The sequence below is a fragment of the Podarcis muralis genome, chromosome 14, assembly GCF_964188315.1.
Source record: "Podarcis muralis chromosome 14, rPodMur119.hap1.1, whole genome shotgun sequence".
Classification (NCBI taxonomy): Eukaryota; Metazoa; Chordata; class Lepidosauria; order Squamata; family Lacertidae; genus Podarcis; species Podarcis muralis.
The window spans coordinates 38,703,534-38,715,947 of record NC_135668.1 but is presented as its reverse complement, the minus strand read 5'-3'; the positions used below and the strand labels follow the sequence as shown (position 1 = coordinate 38,715,947).

Genomic DNA, 12,414 nt, shown 5'->3' with positions numbered 1-12,414 from the left:
AGGAAGCCATGTAGGAGTGGGCCTATTCTTTTGATCTATTTATACTCAATAGCCTATCGTACTCAGAAGAAGAAAAAAGTCATGTTTGTAGATAGGTTGTCAGTGTTCTTATTTCTGGATGGAATGTCAGATGTATGTTTCTATATTAAAATGGAAATAAAAGGATGCCTTTTAAAATATATAGAAGTATGCTGTTTCAAGCTCTTTTGAACAAACAGTAGGATACAAATGCGATAATTTCACATTTGCCAGTAGCTGTTATCTTGGGATTGTTATAACAACATCTGTCTACAGTTTGAGCCACACACTTTGAGCTATTCACAAGCCAAATGCATTTCCCTGGGGAACTATGAACTCCACTTAACTTTGAAAATAACCATGGTTATTTAAAGAGCCACTGATTCTTATAGTGTTTATTTTCTCACTTGCCACAGCTTCAGGATGACTCTTGAATAAAATAAACAAGTATTAGATGCAATATTTAGGAGCTGTTTTCATTGAAGGTCTGATAGGCAAGAGAAGAGTATATTGCCAGTTTAGTGTCCTTGGGGGCATTCCCTTTTGTCAGTGTTATTAGCATTGCAGGTGAAAAAATCTAACAAGGCCTCCTGCTGACAGTGCCTTGCCTCCTTGTCCTGTAAACCTACTTGAAGGCATCAGCTAAAACCTACTTTCACTGGTAAGACAGTCGTGGTTCAGAATACATGTGAGATTAAGATCAACCTAGGCATAGTGCACCAGCACGAGGCGTATATATATTGTTTGCACCTGATGAAATCAAAAGGGACAGCAGGTTTACGTTTTTGTTGTTGTTGTTGTTTGAGAACCCATCACTCATTTGAGCCATATAATATCAAGACATAGTGTGCTGGGCTGGAACATGCAAGATGCAGGATTGCATGAGAGAAAGATCTGAACAAAGCCTAGGCTGAGAATGGCGCAAGGCAGGTCCATTTTGTGGGGGATAAATGCAGCATCAAGCCAGAAAAGGGTAATCAGCACCACAGATGGAGTTTAGGCATTGTCACAAGTAGGATAATTGAACTAAAGTAATCAAGGGGGAATTCTAGAGTAATGTATACTTTGACAGAAGTTAAGAAAAATCAGAATCTCTTGTTGACCGCCCCATTTCTTAATTGCTGAAATAACTGGCACAATTAATGTCTGTTACCAAGTCTCCAACTGGATGATTACACTTTTTGCCATCTCTTGCTATGTAAAAGTTATATTCTCCCTGGCCAGTTTGCTGTTTGATCAGTCTCAGACCAGAGTGAGCAGGATAGTGGATTCATGTTACAGGGAGCATGTGTTTATGCAAATCTACTTGTTGAGGAGTCTTGTGGTAGGGAACTGATTTCCTCTTATCTGCAACCTGCACAATTGCTGTGGGTTGGAGAGACTCACAAGAACTGTCATTTAATCACTGCTGTTACCCTCTGCTGAGGAGCTATTGCTGTCACAGACCCAATCCACCCATAATAAATCTTTTGAAAGAAGCCATGCCTTGTGTACTCTGGAAGCAGTTGTTTTTGCCTGTTAGGGAAGACAAGCCACCCTGAGAGTCAGCAATATCTTCTAGTGAGCACCCCTCCCTCTCCCCTAAGCAATTTTTACATGGCTGTATGCATGTTGGGGCAGGGGGAGCATCAATTGTCTTTTTTTGGTGTGTCATCACACTGGATTTTAATAGGAAGGCATTCAAATTATGGCAGGGAGAGTCAAAATTGGTTAAAGTGTAGAATTTGGAAACTCCCTGATTGTAATCCTGTCTCTGACACTGACTTGCTTTGCCACTTTAGACAACTCATTTAATGGATTTGTGCTTTAACCTGTCTTCCATCAAGATATAGGAGGAAATAGCTGGATAGTGAGTGCAATAGTAAAATCCAGTGTGGTGACTAAGATGTTGTGTTTGGATACAACTTGATTCAAATTATACCACTCAGCCATGAAGTTTACTGAGTGGCTGTAGGTGCATTACTATTTCTCAGCAGAACCTACCTCATAGGGTTGTGAGGTGAAAACACCACCACTTTGAGCTCCTTGCATGAAGTGCAGGATGTAAATGTGATGTATAAGCACACTTTGATATGGCAATTGAAATGTATGGAATTATTCTACAAACTCGTAGTTTACTTTTGGACCATTGTTCCCATAAGGATTGTTCTGGTGAGCATTATGTCCTTTCCATAGCTGTTTGGGCAAAAAACAATTTATAAACTGAAAACTAAAGCTGTAACCCAAATAATGTATAAAGCATTTCTGAGCAAGACCACAAATTCATCAGTTTACCCTAGCTGATTTTCTGGTCAGTGCTCTTTGGTGATGTAGGGACTAAATTCTATTGCTGTGCTCTGCTCTTTGTGCTGCATTAAAGTGTTATTGGATTCACTCAGCGATGCTATTTAAAATAACATTTAAATGCGGATGGCTTCAGGCAACCCTCAAGATGGCAGCATGTGCAGACACTATGGCACCAATCCTGCAGGGAGTTCTGCACAGAGAAACTCCAATGGACCGTTTCAGGACTGGAGCCTAAACTACAAATAAAGAGAGCTTGAGCAATTAAAGGGGATAGGATCAATGTTATTTATATACACACACATATACACAAGCTCCAGTTGCGGGCTGAGCTCATTTTTATAAAAACTTTAATCGTGCTTGGAAGAAAGGAGACTTGTCAGTTTCCCTGTATGATTATGATTGGTTTCATTTTCTCATCCTTCTGCTCAAGGCCTACTGGCTGTTTTTTTCTGCTCTGAATTCCAGCACTGCAAAAGAGGATCCAGCTCTCTGTCCATGATCTGTTCCTTGCAGATTTAAATACAACAGACTAACAACCCTATTTCCATGCTTGTGCATGGACAGGCATTATTTTTCTAGGAAAGCAACAACATCCTTCATAACTTACACTTCAGAATTATCTCAGTGACATCGTTTGAAGACATTCATGAAAACAGCATCATGGCACAAGAAGGAAAGATGGGATCACTCTCAGCAGCACAGCCATGTTTACTACAGACCACAGTTTTGATAATAGTTGCAGCTAACAAAGAGGCTTAGCAGCCAACAAAACATCATGCTATTGGATGTACAAGATCAGCCAATCACAGTCATAGTAACAAAACACCAACAAAGGAGAGGAAAGGAAAAGTTAAGAACTAAAGTGTTGTCACAACCAATGCCTTGAAGCACACCTATGACAGCAAAGTCAAATTTCGCATGTCTGATTTCTTCTTCTTCTTCTTCTTTTTTTTTTTTTTTTGCTTTTAAAATGAAAGGGAACATTGTACTTACCACAGATTTCTGCTCATATACAAGTGCAGAGACTTGTCTCTATATCTGGGATAGCACCTACTCCTGGTAGGAAGACAGGTTCAACCTTTGATCTCACTAAGGGAAGGAGTTCCCTGCTCTCTCCCATCAAGAACAAATATGGAGACTTAGGGGGAAAGTATTACCACAACCATGCAAAACCAAACAAAGAGAACTGAAGAGACAGGGCAACTCTATATGGACATTTGTAGTTTCCTTATGTGCTTTTGAATACATCATTGCCAGAAGCTCAATCCTAGGTAGGTAGATCAGCCTCCCTACTTTTAGAAGAATGAGAGTTTATAGTAAGTAATTTCTCTCTCTCTCCCCCCTCAGGAATACAGAGACATGCCTCTCTATCCGAGATGCAGAAAAGCTGTAATCTCCTCTGAGTGGACTTATAGTTTGTTTCCAGCATACTTCATGAAATTAGCACCCTCTGCAGAACATGTTGTCCAAAGTCAGCAGCAGCTGAGGACAAAGACCCTCTTTATAATGTCTGGTAAACATGTGAACCAATGATCAGACTGCAGTTCTGCAAATCACTTCCAAGGGGAATTGCCCCCAAATACTACAGCAGGTGGTGCTCCTCATAAAATGAGAAGTAATTTGAGATGGTATAATTTTTCCCAGTGCCTTCAAAGCTCCAATAATGGCATCAAGCAATCTAGACAAAGTACCAATGACTACTGAATCACTCAGGAAGGACTACCGGAAGGATATGAAAAGATCCTCCTTCCCAATAGCTTTCCAGACTGAATAGAAATGTCCTTCTGATAAGTTTTCTCCAGAATGGACCATGATGGGGGGCAAGGTTTAGGCAAAGCTAATTTCTATGAAAACGTTAATTGCCCTTCGACATATAGTCCTATCCATATGAACAATACAGAAATCCTTATTTGTGGACAGTGAGCCCAGGCTCTGAGATTCTCCAAGCAAAAGTGATGGAAAATATCTTAAAAGAATCCCCTCCAGGGGAACACTAGGTGAAAACTTGGAGAGGACTGATCAAATCATGAGTGTGTAGTTGAAGTTCCAAGTGAAGGATTACTTAAGGAAACCTATGTATGTGAGGATGAAAATTCTCAGGACTTCACTCAGGACTAAGACCTGTCTCTTAAAGGTATTTGTACTGAGTCCTTTCTTTAGAAGTTTGTGAAGAAACTTCAGAACATAATTTGCTTTGCCCTTTTTCCAGGTGAAAGCTCTTCCTGGTAATGCAGTTGAAGACTTTCAAAGTACTGTATCTCAATAGTATTTCTATTGGTGGAATCCCTTGCAAAAGAAAAGAGAGCAGAGGAAATTACTCAAATAATTCATGGCCCTTAATGCCTGTTCCACAATGTCTAGGCTGCTAGTTGGTAATAGATTTGGCTGCAGGTGAAATGCCAGCCCTTGCAACAGAAGGCCTGACTTGCTTGCAACTTCCAGGCTCTGTTTATTGACAGAAGGGCTAATGCTGAAAACCAAGGTCTCCAATACCAAAAGAAAGTTCCCCAGGATTACTTTACTGTGTCAGATCCAAACTTGCTAAATTGAGGAAGAAGCGGGAAAGAAGTAAATGCATGAGGTTTTTTAGATCAATGCAATGGGAGCATCCCACATTAGGGGACAGTGATTGTAAATAATATGTCTAGCAGATTGTTTTCTGAACTTTGTGAAGAGGTTCATCACTGACATCACTATCAGCTGGAACACCGAAAGACTGTAGGGTGTTCTGCTTGCTGAGCCAGTCTTCTGTTAAATTAAGAATTCTCATGTATTTCAATCTGGAGGAAAGGCTATTCTCCCATTCAGTCTATTTTCTATAGTCTGGGTGTAACGGTGTTGATTGAATTCCTTCTTGCATGTTTATGCACATCTTTGCCCAGTAATTGTGTGGACATAGGACTGATCTGTATTTGCAGTTGGAACAGCAGCAGCAACAATTTGATCGTTCTGGGTTCCAGGCTGCTGGTGTTCATTTGATACTCCAACCATGTTCTCTGGGCCAACTTTGGTTGAGCTCCTCAACCAAAGAGGCTCACATCCATGGTGATAAGAATGTGGTGGATTTCCAAGAGATAATCCCTGAAACTTCCATTCCGAAGCCAGTCAATCCAGGTACCAAGCACTTTTGACATGAGCCTACATTGCAATCTGTTATTGGAATAAGAGAAACATCTTATACCGGAGTCCATCATGAAACTTGGTCTATGCTTTTACACCTGGCAGAATATCATGTTCTCCAGAAGTTGAGAATTCCACAGAGTCTGCTTGGTATGAGTGTTGAATGGCTCATGAGTGGATGGAAATATCTGGTTCCTCTGGGTCCAAGACAGTTCAATCATTGTACTAGTTTACAAAACCAAACTAGAATTAGAAACTTGTTTAGTCTGTTTAAATCAAGCAGATCACTTAAACTATAAGAATAACTAAAGTGTTTGGGAAAGGAGAGCTGGTTCTATGGCTTGAATGTCTGTGAGTTGCTGCGTGGCTTTAAGAAGTTGTTGATGTTTACTTTGGCTCGTGGACATAGTTTGTTCACCTTTACTTTTGTATTCTACATAATCTTGCCTCTGAAATAGCAGATTCAATGAAACAACCCATGAGGATTTTGAGACACTCTTCGATATCCTTCTTCCTGACTTTTGTTGGTGCTTAGGTAACTGATGTGGACTTGAATCACCTGGGAAGAAAGTGCCAGAGACCACCCTCTATCTGTTACAAGGGGGGGGGGGACTGGTGGCAAGAAGAGTAATATATTTTCCTTCCCCATGGGATATGGGACTAGTTTATAGGAGCAGATAGAATATTTACTTTGTTGGCATGTTTGAAAATGAAGCTTTTAGATTGCTTGGATTTGTAGAATGGCTTGAAGACCTGAAATGACTTGTTTGGGTGTGAATCTTATCTTCTTAGCCATACGGAGGGATTTTGTATTAGCCTTATCTCAATTTGAGCAGTTTCAAAGGGAGCCCAAACACCATACAACCCTCAAAAAGGATAGCTGGCCAAACATGTTAGAGTATGTATAAACAATGAACTTTTTTAAAGTCTAAAGTTCTTGTGCTCTACTATATTGGAAGCATTGCATTATGTTCCAAGTTACATAGCATCTGTGGAAGAATCCATCAGCACAATAATTATGAGGGAGATCTAACATTCATCCTAGATGGTTTTGAATGTTTCTGTTCTGCAGCAGTAAGATTTGCCACCCAAAGATGAACTGCTTTGGCAAATGGAATTAGTCTTAAGGCCCTTGATGAAGTCATAGGATGCAGCCACTTTGCAAAAGCTAAGCAGGTCTAGGCCTGGACAGGAGAGACCACCTACAAACCCTTTGCATGCTGCCTTTTGTTCCACGGAGGAAGGGTGGGATACATCCAAAATAAAGAAGATGTTTGTATCATCAAGGCTGAGGCCCCCAACTTTGAGAAGTATTGCTCTGTACTTGTCACTGAAGTTCTCAAGGGACCCCTTTCTCTTTTTTTGTAAATAATTTTTATTCATTTTCCAATAAAAAAAATCATATTAATAACAAAACAGACCAAATCTTACCACATTAAAAAACACAAAAAATACAGCCAATTAAAATAATTTCAAAGGGGGATTCCCATGTTCTGAATTTCAAGAGATAATGTCATTCATTTATTTTCTGCTTTCTTCTTGGTTGTTTCCCAGTTTTCTAATCCTGATATTAACTATCCTCATCTCTCAGTCCACCAATTGCTGATATGTGGCTCTCTGTCTTTGTTTGACGAATCCATATTTCTATAATTTCTATAATAAGGAGGTAAATTGTATTCCATGTTGTTCTCAGTCAGCACAGTCCTCTTTTGATAGCCCCTCCTTTCTCTGCCATTTCTTGCTCTGAAAGGCTTTGGGCTTCCATCCAAGATTAAAATTAATGACGCCATGTTGTCTTTGATATCTCTTAATAAGCTGATGTTTCAAACTGTATCATGGGATGTATTTGGCAGTCAGTCAGTTATATAAATATTGTTTCTGGTTTCCCCAAGAAATAACCACGCCAGCTTTCCTGGGCCCTAGAAAAGCTGGCAGGCATCCAGAATTCACCATCACTCTCCAAACCATATATTAAAATATTCCATGCAAGCAAATGCATCTTTTGCAAAGTACATCCCTTTTGTGGTTCAAATAAAAAGTATCTCCAGCCTCCCTCAGATAAAGGAGACTCCTTTTTCTTTCTGCATCACAACTGCTACCGCCGCCATTTTCCCTCCTTAGCCTGAGCCACTTTCATATCTGATTTTACTCTGCCAATTTTGATTAGGGCTCTCCGCTGAGGACTGTGGTGCCATCCAGCCAATTAATTTTACACTTCTTTCGTTTCCTTGGATAATTAATTCTTTCTTGGCAAGGTCCACCAAATCATGAAATAGCAAATATAACAAATACAAAAGTACGGCAGCCCCTCACCTCATTAATCAACATGCCAAGATGGGAGCCTTTTTGAAGTCCGAAACTTAACCTTCAGTGACTGTGTAGTTTAGCAGATTTTTCTTTTATCTCTTTCCGTCCAGAACACACCTGTTTTTTGTCCAAATCTTTTTAATTTTTAGAAAACAGGTATCTCCTGCTCGTGGGATTTACTCTGGAGAGTTCCTAGTTTGTGCCATGCATCACCCAGCGTCCCAGGCCCCACATCTTGTTGTGTGAGGCAGATAATGGACGATCTGTGGGCAGCAGGTCCCCCCCTACCCTGGGGGGGGGGTCAACAGAGCTAATTACACTCATATTAACCCTGAATTTCTTGCACTGCTGTGGGTCTAATCTCATGGGAGGCAGCCACTTCCCTTGGCAGGAAACAGGAAGTCAAGAGACCCCTTTCACCTGGTATGGTATGGCTGTCATTGACATCAAAGCTGCTATAAGAGCACCCACTTGTAAATTTTTGAGTAGTTTGCAGAACTACAGACATTTACAAAAAACTAAGGAGAAAAACCTAAAGCAAGTAGCTTGATGAAGCCAGAACATGCTCAGTAGTTACAGAATGTTGAGTGGTAGTTGGAAAAGAAAAATTAGGAAAATGCTCTGCTTCAGTTGCTTACAGCTTATAGTATCACAAAAGATATGGCTGGCTAGCTTTCTAAATGCTATGATTTTAGAAAGATCTGGGAAATGGGCAATATTTGCCTGGACGCTGAGGAAAGAGATCAGGTCCCCTTGGGTTACTGATCCTGTTTTCATAGATCCATCCCACCCTCTTTTTCTCAGAATGAGTGTACAGGTCATTTTTTATTAAAAAGTGAGTAACAGCTCGCCTAGGGACAGTTACACCTGGTCTCAGATTGGGTACCTCTCTCTTCTTTTTAATGTAAAACAAAAGGTCTTTCAGATTGCAGAGCTGATTTAAGCTGTCAAAGTGCTACAAATGATTATGCCCCCCTCCCCTTGTGCAGCCTTTGTAATCTAACTCAGGGTGTTTTTCAGTGAATGGGAATATCCCACTCTCTAGTAGGACAGGAGAACAATCTTATAAATGGAATTTGACCTTAATTCTGGAATAAGATGGAGTCAAAAAAATTGTGAGGGCATGGAATGGGAACTTAAGCTTCTAGAAGGGAAGCAGTCCATAGAGTGGCTGGGGGAGCCCAGCCAGATGGGTGGGGTATAAATAATAATTTTTTTTTATTATTATTATTATTATTATTATTATTATTATTGTTATTATTTTACATTATATTAAAACCTAAAATTGGTCCAACTAGCTAAACATTGTCCACATTGATTGGTAGCAGCTCTCCAAGGTTTCAGGCAGGAGTCTCTCCTAACAGTACCTGAAGATGCTGGTGATTGAACCTGGGACCTTCTGCATGCAAGACAAATGTCTCAGGGGGGTTGAGAGAAAGAAAGACGTTCACACTAGATCTTCATGGAACAGCTGCCGGGCAGACATGATCTGCAGCAGAGAATTGGAGAATGTTAGCATTGTTTAACTCTTAATCAGCTGCTTTCCCTCTGCAGCCTCTTTCCTTCAGTGCAGGAAAGTTTTTTGTGTGGAAAGGGGTGCTCTAAGCTTGCCGTCCAGAGATCAGGACTTTTTGTACTTTCTCCACCCAGAGTGGCTCACATGAACCTTGGGAGAATCATTTCTTCCTCAGATATTCTCTGCTTCTTTCTCATGGGATTGGACAGAAGAGAATCAGTGCCTTGGCAGATGTCAGCTGGTAGGATTGGACAGAAGGGAAAAGAAGGAAGAGAGGATCTTCTTGACTTTGGCACTAAACTTTGTTACCACCTTTTCTAGAGTGGGGAAGGGTACTGTAGTCAATGCTCAATTGCATGGGCTATGCACTGCTGTGAGGGAAGGCAGGAATGATCTTTGTTGAGGTATTTTCCTGCTTCTCAACTGCTTGGGTGTGTGGTGTGACTAGTCATGGGATTTAGACCAACTGTGCATATATGGGAGTGGTAGCCCATGTCTAGTGCTACTTCTGCTTATGTGGAAGGGTAACATCTGGCTTACATGATAGGTGTTTCATTTACAATCTTCAACTGCTTGCTGGGAGATGGAAGAAAGAAGCATTGCTTCCCTACACTGTAGGGGAAGGTAGGCAAGTGAATAGCTTCCTGAGAGGAGTTAACTCTAGACCTAATATGCAACAATCCTTTCCTTGTGCTCCTTTCTAGATTCTTGCCTAGGTAGAGGAAAGGGGAAAGCGGAAAGCAAAGCTGCTTAAAAATAAAAGAGAAACTATAGGACTGAAAATAAAGAAAGCAGAGTTCTCAGGAACCTTCTTCCAGACCCACAACACAGCCAGCCTGGGGCAGCAGGGAGTGCCTTTTTCTGGTGAGCTCAAAGGTTGGCTTAATCTTACCCCTAAGAGAAGGTTCTAGTCCAGATTTAAAGTCTTGTCTGTCTCTCCCAACAGTAGAAAGGGCCTTACAGTCCTGCACAGTTTGAACATATTTTATAAATTGTGCTGTGTATATTTAAGGTGGAATTAAGAAAATGAAAATACATTTTTCAAAGAACTATGTGCAATTTCATATTTCTCCAGGTACAATGAGAACACAGATAACAAAACATGAAGTCTTTGTGAGCTCCCTGTGCTCCTCCCACCTCCAGGCCCCAACTCTGGGCCCACTTCAGTCAAAATCCTTCAATGTCACATTCTCTCCCTCCCTTCAACATTCAGAATGAAAAATATAATTAAGTATTGCTTCTTTATCCCCAACCGGCTCTTCTCCTTGCAAAAAGTGTCTTCACAAATTTAATTCCATTATCCCAAAGGCTCCTGTACCCCACCCACAGATCTTAGGAGTCATAACAAACAAATCTTGACGTCTTTGGTTAAAACAACACACACACACACACACACACACACACACACACACACACACCACAGAGCAACACACTGCCCAGTATGCTCCTATTTTGGCCTGTGGTGTCTGGCACAAAAGTTTCTTTTCAAGAAGGAAGCATTAGTGCTGAGCTTTCTGCTCACTGGAAGTTGGATATTCTTCACTTTTCCTTCCTAATCCAATCCATTCCTCCTCCTCTCATACAGTTGTTGCTGGCCCATACTGAAACAGGAGAGGGGAAGTCTCTTTGATCCGAACATAGAACCTCCCATCAGGCCAAGCCTTGTGGAGTGAGAGGGGCAGGAAGTCATTTGGAAGCCACTGCTCAACTTCATCTGACACGAACACTAGTCCAAAGTGTTCCAATTGGTCTTCACTGTAGCAGAAAGCATCTGCATTTCCCAGGACATCGCGTGAGACCTCGTTCATCTCCTGCACCACCAGCTTCACCACATCTTCTGCCGACATCTTGTTGGTGAGGTGCAGCTGTGCAGAAATAGAGGTAAGTAAGAGCAAGAGGAAGGACAAAGAAAGACGAGGGTATACCCAAATAAGCTGGCTCCCCCTAAAGAATAAAGCCAGATACTTACTGAGAAATTAATGTGTCTTCCTAAACTTATTCCTGTCCCACAAGAATAAAAAGTGAGGGCACTGTACTCTAGCATAATTGAATTTGGTGAGCTATCCTAGATTCAATTTGAGATCAGCATATAGTATTGGTGTCCACAGGCCTTCTGGATAAACAGGAAAAGGACTTTTGGCCATGCCAAAAAGAGCAGAACATTGAAGATGTTCTGCTGATGTGGCATAAAAGTTGCCTGATCACTCTTTTTAGGAGCATACCAGTGAGAAATGAGGACAGAAATAGTGATACCATGAAAGCAGGTTTGGAAGATTGCAGTCCATCAAGAATCCAGATCACTTCCCCTTGCTTTCTATAGCAAGGAATATTGTCTGAATGCAAAGAGCTATATGCCATGGCCATACTCACCAGGACACCACCACTCAGGAATAGGTGGTCAGGTTTGGCTTAGGTTTGAGTCAAGCTTAGGCCAGGCTTTTTTTCAGCTGGAACTCGCCAGAGCTGAGTTCCAGCACCTCTCAGGTGGGCACCATTGCCATTATAAGAAAGCAAGGGAGGCATTCATGATGAGTTTTAGCACCTCTTTTTCTAGAAAAATAGCACTGGCTTGGGCTACATACCAGTCATGGCTACAACCACCTAGAATGATACAGAGTATATGGCTGCCACCCATTTGGGCTCTATATGATAATTCTTTAACAAACATTGTCTCCTATCTGTTTATTCATTTTATCCGACTGTCCAAAATATAGACACTGTGAAGCCAGACTGAAGTTCAGCCCTGACATTACACACAACCATAGGTTCAAAGAAGAATCAAAGGAGGCCATGGGCTCACACACTATTATCTGTTCCCAGAAACAAATGCCTCTCTCCCTACTCTAACCTATTTGGTCTTATGCATGATATTTGATAACCCTGGTTAAGGGGTGTTCCTTAATTCAGGACACTGGTTCTGAAAGAGGATCCTATGGCCCACCCCTAATCCCTAAACCACAGTTATATCTGTAATGCCTTCCTAAGCTAATGCTGCTCTAATCAAACAACATCCTTCCTTCTATGCTAGAAAACATCCTTTGATAGTGGACATAAATCACCATTCTCTTTTAAATGTTATGTTATGGTGAATAGTTCCTTAGTCACAAGGTCTGGAAGAGAGGACAACAGAGACGATGCCCTGGTGTCCCATAGTCAACCCAGTGCAA

At 41.2% G+C, this 12,414-nt stretch overlaps 1 protein-coding gene and 1 long non-coding RNA gene across 13 annotated transcripts in view; one reads left to right on the top strand and one right to left on the bottom strand.

The window, feature by feature from the left end:
- Positions 1–2,565: 2,565 nt before the first annotated feature.
- The window catches only part of LOC114584278 (ankyrin repeat and fibronectin type-III domain-containing protein 1-like), a 348,268-nt gene continuing 338,419 nt past the window's right edge, over positions 2,566–12,414 (bottom strand). For all 12 annotated transcript variants that reach the window (XM_028705981.2, XM_028705989.2, XM_028705986.2 and 9 more), the window contains one exon: positions 2,566–11,112. In XM_028705981.2, coding sequence (XP_028561814.2) covers positions 10,825–11,112 — 288 coding nt within the window. In that variant the 3' untranslated portion in view covers positions 2,566–10,824. The remainder of the gene's footprint in view (positions 11,113–12,414) is intronic.
- LOC144325427 (uncharacterized) overlaps positions 10,006–12,414 on the top strand; it is a 62,649-nt gene continuing 60,240 nt past the window's right edge. Inside the window, exons 1-2 of the long non-coding RNA XR_013390573.1 lie at positions 10,006–10,111; positions 10,833–11,128. This is a non-coding gene — a long non-coding RNA (uncharacterized LOC144325427). The remainder of the gene's footprint in view (positions 10,112–10,832; positions 11,129–12,414) is intronic.